The sequence below is a fragment of the Orycteropus afer genome, unplaced genomic scaffold (genome assembly GCF_000298275.1).
Source record: "Orycteropus afer afer isolate SDZICR_OR568_19922 unplaced genomic scaffold, OryAfe1.0 scaffold00272, whole genome shotgun sequence".
Classification (NCBI taxonomy): Eukaryota; Metazoa; Chordata; class Mammalia; order Tubulidentata; family Orycteropodidae; genus Orycteropus; species Orycteropus afer.
Window position 1 is genome coordinate 4,260,151 of NW_006921859.1, and position 6,568 is coordinate 4,266,718.

The 6,568-nt window shown below is 51.2% G+C and overlaps 1 protein-coding gene across 1 annotated transcript in view; it reads right to left on the bottom strand.

Moving 5' to 3' along the window:
- Positions 1 to 5,374: 5,374 nt before the first annotated feature.
- TXLNA (taxilin alpha) overlaps positions 5,375 to 6,568 on the bottom strand; it is a 13,531-nt gene continuing 12,337 nt past the window's right edge. Inside the window, exon 10 of the mRNA XM_007950454.1 lies at positions 5,375 to 5,701. Coding sequence (XP_007948645.1) covers positions 5,375 to 5,701 — 327 coding nt within the window. The remainder of the gene's footprint in view (positions 5,702 to 6,568) is intronic.

Genomic DNA, 6,568 nt, shown 5'->3' on the forward strand with positions numbered 1-6,568 from the left:
CTTCCTTCCGAGGAGTGCCTGGTGGGTTTGAACCGCCAGTCTTCTGGTTAGCAGTCAAGTGCCTTAGGCACTATGCTACCAGAGCTCCTACTAATCACTTTATGTACATTAAATCCTCATAACAATGCTGAAGGAAGATACCATCGTTATCACTAAAAGATTCTTTGGCTGCTTCCCTGAAAGCCAGAGGGATCAGGAAATTTGCCCCAAGTGGAGAGGTGCAGGAAGCCTCTGCCTCCTCAAAGGGGTGGGTTTTGAGCCTCTCTGGGGGGAGCTTGAAGGGCCGAATCTCTGAGACTCTGAGCTGTCCCATCTCACCCAGGAACGCCTGATTTGTTTTGAATTTGCTTCTCTAACGCTCTGGTTGTCATTCAACAATATGCCAGTCTTTTGAGGGCAACACCACTCTCCTAAACAGTAAGTGGTTGGGTTGTATTCTCTGAAGTGATAGTCCTGTCATTTTACCCTTTTCCCACACCCGGGTTTAGACAACAAGAGCAAGGAGCACTAGGTCGGAGGGAAGACCGTGAAGTTCCCCTGGTGCCTGACTTCAGAGCCCAGGAGGGAAACCTGAGCGTCAGAAGCTGAGTGCTGGTGTTGTCAGAGACCAGATCAATGGGGTAGCTATTTAAAGACCTGGCAGAGGCTGCCAGCTCAGGTCCTGGAGCAGCAGCTGATGCTACAGGCGAGGCTCATGCTTGGCCAGCCTGCCCAGCCATCTCAAGTAACTGCCCCTGGGCAGTGTGCACAGCCACCTGCCACTTTCCCCTCCTCCCACTGGGAGTGAGTGGGTTCCCTGGGCCTGGGTTTCTGGCTGAGGAAGGGACAGATGAGCATTGCTTCCTCAGGCACCTGCTCAGGATTCCTTCCCAGGTGCTTCCACACCCCAGGAAGCTCCAGAAGGCAAAACGTTCATTCAGGACTTTTTCAATAACCAAGGAGTTGGAGGGAGGGGACTGCACCACAGGGAGGACAACATCCCTCTTCTCCCAACCAGAGCTGCTCGAGGGTGGCACCAGGGTTCCTCCAGCAAGGTGGCTGTGGGACCAGGAGCATCTCTTGAGGTTCCCACTCTCAGTTGCTTTCTTGAGGGGCCAACAGCCTTAAGTTACTCTCAGCCATTTTGCCAGGGAGCTCCAGGAGTTGCTGCTGTATTCTTCACCCCTTCAAGAGGGTCCTTTACTAGAACCCATGTGGCAGCACAGAAAAGCATAAGTTCTTCTTTAGAACCCTGGATAAAAGGGATGGAGGCTCTGCTGGGATGGGGTGTTATACCCACTGTGTAGGCCTGGCTGTGCAGGGCTGTAAGGGCCTTGACTACCTGTATCATTTGTTGGACATTAATGTACCATCTTTCTTTTGTTCCCTCCCCTCCCTTCCTACCCTTGGTAACCAAAAAAGAAGTTTCCTTCCATATATAAACCTCTCTTTTTCACAATAATAAATATGAATGTCCTCCAAGTTTCTCCACGTTGTGGTGTTTTGTAGACTCTACATTCTTCTTTAGTGTTGCACAGTATTCCATGCATGATGTACCATCCTTTGTGTCAGACCAGCTCAGGCCCCAGAGGCATTCTGTTGGGTGAAGCCACCAGTTAAGATGTCTCTATATATGAACCTCAGCTGAAAACCTAGGCTTGGAGGTGAGTGTGCCTAAAACCAGCCGATTCTGAAGTGCATGGGGAATATATGATCCTGTAAAGGGATGCACAAAATCACAGGGACCTGAAGGTCCCTGGGCATTTCCTTCAGTGGGCCAGTGCCAAAGAAGGCTGCCTATTGTACAATCCCAGTGGTGTTGAGTACCCATCTGTCTTAATCTGGGGCTCTGTATTGGCCTATGCCTGGCTCTCTGATCACCCTTTCATCCACTTTCTTTGTGGACCTTACCAATTTCCTACTCAAACACCCTCAGCAGTTCCCCTTGCCCTCTGGATCAAGCCCAAATCCTTCAACCTAGCACCTAGGCTCATTCTTTCCCACCACCTCCTGTGCATCCACAACCCCAGCAGAACCACTTCCACTTGCAAGTGAAGCTGTCACATTTCTACCTACCCTCTGGGACAGGAGGCCCTTCCTGGTACCTTGCCCTCTTCCCATACTGGAGTGGGGTGGGGCCTCCTTTGTGCTCTGCCACCACCACCACCACCACTCACCTTCTATGTTCTGAGAACCTGTTTTCATCATTAACTTAAGATCTGATTGAGTGAAAGAAATCATCATGGTCCTGTTATGTACATGAACATCATGCTGGCTTTGCCAAGGGCTCTACTCAGGCAGCTCAAGCTGATTTACTAGTGTTCTGAACCTGTGGTGATTGCTGGGCATGCTGTAAGATGTAGGATGCCAGGGAAGATCCATGGTGACTTTGCACAGATCCTGTGTCTGTAAGGCTGAGTACATGAGCACCAAAGGGACTGGAAAGATACTTAAGTACCAAAGGACCACACAAGTCAGACAGAAATAAGTAAGGCAACAGACTATTTAATGTGGTTTAAAATACATCAAAATCAAACCCCTGGCTGTTGTAAATACCAAAAGGAGAAAAAAAAGCTGTTAGCACAGCTTCAAATGAGTCTGGGTGGCCAGGTGAGGACATCAGAGTTATGGGGACAGAAGGCAGCTCCCTGGCTAGGGCTCGAGGAGCAGGCAAGTGCCCCGCTGTCCCTGGGTGGCCACCTCTGAGCTTTGCAAGGCAGGAGGGCTGGAGCAGCAGCTGGAGACTCAGCTCAGCAGGCCTTGGCCTTCCTTTGATAGACAGCAGGGCAGCCCCACTGGCCTCGTTAGCCCGCAGCGGGGCCACCATAAAAGGATTGAGGGGAGAAACAACCATCTTTACAGAAATGACATTCTTGAACACAAAGTGCCTGAGCTCAGCCCATGGTCCAAAACCTCATGGAAAAAAAAAAAAAAAAAAGTGCTGCTGACACCTCTCAGAATCTGGTGTTCACTAAGCTCTCAGCTAGACAAGGTCCTGAACACAAGTCATTGTTAGCAGATCCAGGAGCTCTGAGTTGTGAGCCTCAATCTGCTGTGGTCCCCTGGAGGAAAAACTAGCAAAGAACCCTACACAGAACAGTCCTTGGTCCTAAAACTGAGGTCACATGCATGGGGCCTGCCTGGGTGAGGAAGACACTGGCCTTCATTCAATGAGGCCGCCTCCTTGCATCTGGCCAGGGCCCATGTGCACAGTGCCCAGGCACCTGGGATAACTTTGGAAAGCAGAGCAAGCAGAGCAGCTGTAGTGATTGGTGAGATTTGGTCAATGGAGAGGAAGAGAAAGGAAAGGACCCCCACCTATGGCCTGGGTGCTAAATAACTGGAGCTGAGAGCAGAGGTCTACCTGCCTGGGACCCACATTCTTGACCCAGAGGCTTGGTTGGGGCCACCTGCCCAGCTATGATCTCCCACACCACACTGGGCCCCAACAAACCCAACCCCTCCCCCTGGGTTTTAAAGAGGTAGCTGAGTGAGGCAGGCAATTAATGATATAGGCCACCTCGGGTCTTTCCGCTCTCTTCAAGGGGCCAGGTGGATGCCTCTGCCTCTCCCCTGTACCTCCTCAGCCCCATGAATCCCACATGGGGGCTGGCAGTTCTTGTACCTCAGCCTGGGCACAGGGACTAGGGGAGGGAAGCGGCCTTTCTGGAGTAGGGAGAGGCAGGTTCAGAGGCAATTTTAAAGAAGGGAATGGGAAACACTTCTCCACAGGAGAGTATTTCAGCCAGGGACAGCAAACTGGTTTCAACACTCATAATGGCTGCTGAGGGATCTTGATGCAAATGAGGACCCATGGGAATGAGCAGGGAACAGTGAAGCAGCTTAATGATACCTGCCATGGGTGCAGGAGGACAAATGGTGACCCCTCAGTTGCCATTTCTGGTTTAAGTCATAACATGATTCAGGAAAACTAAATGTTCCTCATGAACCTGTGTATGTGAGGGATTAAGTTAAAGGCTGAGAGAGTGGACTAGGTGCAGAAGATGAAGGGCTGTGGACAATGGACTGGCTTCAAGGAAATCCAGGGAGCCGCCGAAGCCCAGCCACCCTCTCCATCTTGGCGCTCCACGGAAGCCAAGGCCCAGCTGGGGATGGGGCACTGGGTTCAGAGCCCTGCCTTCCTGATCCAAGATGCACTGTTGTCCCTGAAGACTACTCAGTAAAAACAAAACAAAAACTGGCTAATACTTTGGCAAGTTTACAACCAGTAGAACTTTAAGAGTATAAATCTTAATCCTTGGGCACGGAGGTGGGAGCAAATAGAACCAGGGCAAATCTCCAGAACTGCACATATGGCGGTGGTTGTGGTGGTGGAGGGGCAGGACCCAGAAAGGAACCCATTAAAACTGAGGGAGCTGCTAGGCCTGGGGCCCAGCAACTGCTGTATGGAGAGAGGATGAGAATGAGAGAGGCCTCTCGGGATGTAGGCAAGCTTGTGGGCAAAGCTATCAGAGCCCTTTCTTTTCTCTCATTACAAGGAATCTTGTCTCACCAAACAGGAAACCTCAGCACCAACTGGGCCAAGAAGCCGGGTGGATGGTGAGACACCAGATGGAGGTCAGGAACCCAGGCCCATCGCTCAACACCCCTCCCTCCCCCCTCCTCAGCAGATCCTCAATAGAAACACTGTCATGTGCAAAAAAACCTTCAGAAAGAATCCTTTGGGTGATCTCTTGTCAATCATTTGTGCAGGCTAAAGAGGCACCTGTGAATAAGGCTACTGAGAAGCATCATTGGCCTGATCCTGGCACTACCAGAGGGCAGGGGAAGCAGTGCCTATGGCGCCCCCTACCAGCATCATCCCAGAAACATTCTCCAGGTCCCTTGTCTAGGCAGGAAAGCGGTCTGATCACTAGCTCCGTGTGCTCTGCCAAGGCTCTGCCTGGGGATACCTTTTCCAGGTCAAGAGAAGTAAAGGCATCGCCAGGGGATTCAAGAGAGCCCTGCTTACAACAAATACAGTCAAGGCTTGGGTGTATCACCTGTCATAAGCCCTAAAGAGCTGGGAGGGGCCTGAGCCTCAAACTGGGCAAGAGAAATATGTCATTTGTCCTGCCAGCTCACTGTGATGGCAGCCAGATGACAGCTCCTCTATGAGACTCTTTAGCTCACTGAAGAGCTGCTGACCTTATCTACACACCCCCACCCCAATGCAAGCCCACTGTACACTTACAGATATAAATGTATGAGGTCTTGCACATATGCCACATATATGTAAAACTGACCCACAAAATCCAAAATTGCAAAGTGTCAAATGCCAGCCAGGCCAGAGCACCCTGGCTTAGCACTGAACTGCTTTGCGGTGGGAGCCTCGCATAGACCAGGCCTGGCTGGGCTGCCTGCTCCCTTCCCAGCATGCCCGAGGTGCTAAGCTCTAGGCGGTGGTGGGGCTGGGTTCCCAGGGCCCTGTTTGGCCTGATGCTTCTGTGCTCAGTGCTCCAGGGCAGCAGGCTGCTTCCGTGGCCCTTGGGGAGCTGGGTGTTTGGGCTGTGAGCCCCTCGCCACCCTGTTCCTTGGAGGCAGGGGCAGCCTCTGGCCTTCGTTCAGGGCCGCTGTCACTGAGGGGGCCCTGGCCACCTGCACTCAGGTCCTGCACCCTCTTGTTCAGGTCGTTGCGCTCTGTCTGCAGTGCCCGGCACAGCTTCTCCAGCCGTTGGATTTTCACCTGCAGGCCCTCCAGCTCCTTGTCCCGGAGTGTTTTCTGGGGGAGAGGAGGGACTCTCAGTGCGTGCCATCCAACACTACTGGTTGGAAGCAAACACTCATGTTTCAACAAGGCTGGAAACGGACCACTCAAAGACTGATCCCTTTTCTAGTAAATAGCCCTGGTTTATGCCATGACTTGGCTGTTAGCTGGGGGCAGTATGATATAGAACAGGGGTATGGCTCAGAGGTCAGACAGGGAATTACATTTATCAACCACAGGACCTTGGTAAAGTATTTGGGTTCTGAACCTATTTTCTTACCTGTAAAATGACTTCCAACACCCACCTCACAGATCTGAAGGGAAGGGTCACGGACTAGCACATCTAAAACATTCAGCAGGTTCCCAGGTATATAGTAGAATTGACAAGGGACAAGGTTGTACTCACTTCTTGGCCACAGGCAGCTACCCAGAGAGAACAAGTAGTTGGACCTGTGGGTTCGGGACCACAGTCGCAGGGCACATCAAGCTCAACTGGCATAACACACTACACAAAACACATGTTCCACATCCTACTTTGGTGAGCAATGACTGGAATCCTAAAAGTTTGTAAAAAGCCATCTACATGCAATCATGGGTCTCTCCTCATCCAGAGCAAAGAAGAATGAAGAAAACCAAAGATGCATGGAAACAATTAGTCCAAGCAACTGGTACATCATGAGATCCTCAACCTATATGACTATGAGACCAGAAGAACTAGATGGTGCCCAGCTACCACTGTCAACCACTTGGAGGGGAATCTACATAGGAGATCCTGGATAGCATGGGAGAACAATGTGGAACAAAACTCAAAATTATAAAAAACAAAAGGGGCCAGGTTTGCTGGTCTGATAGAGCCTGGTGGAACCCCTAAAACTATGGCCC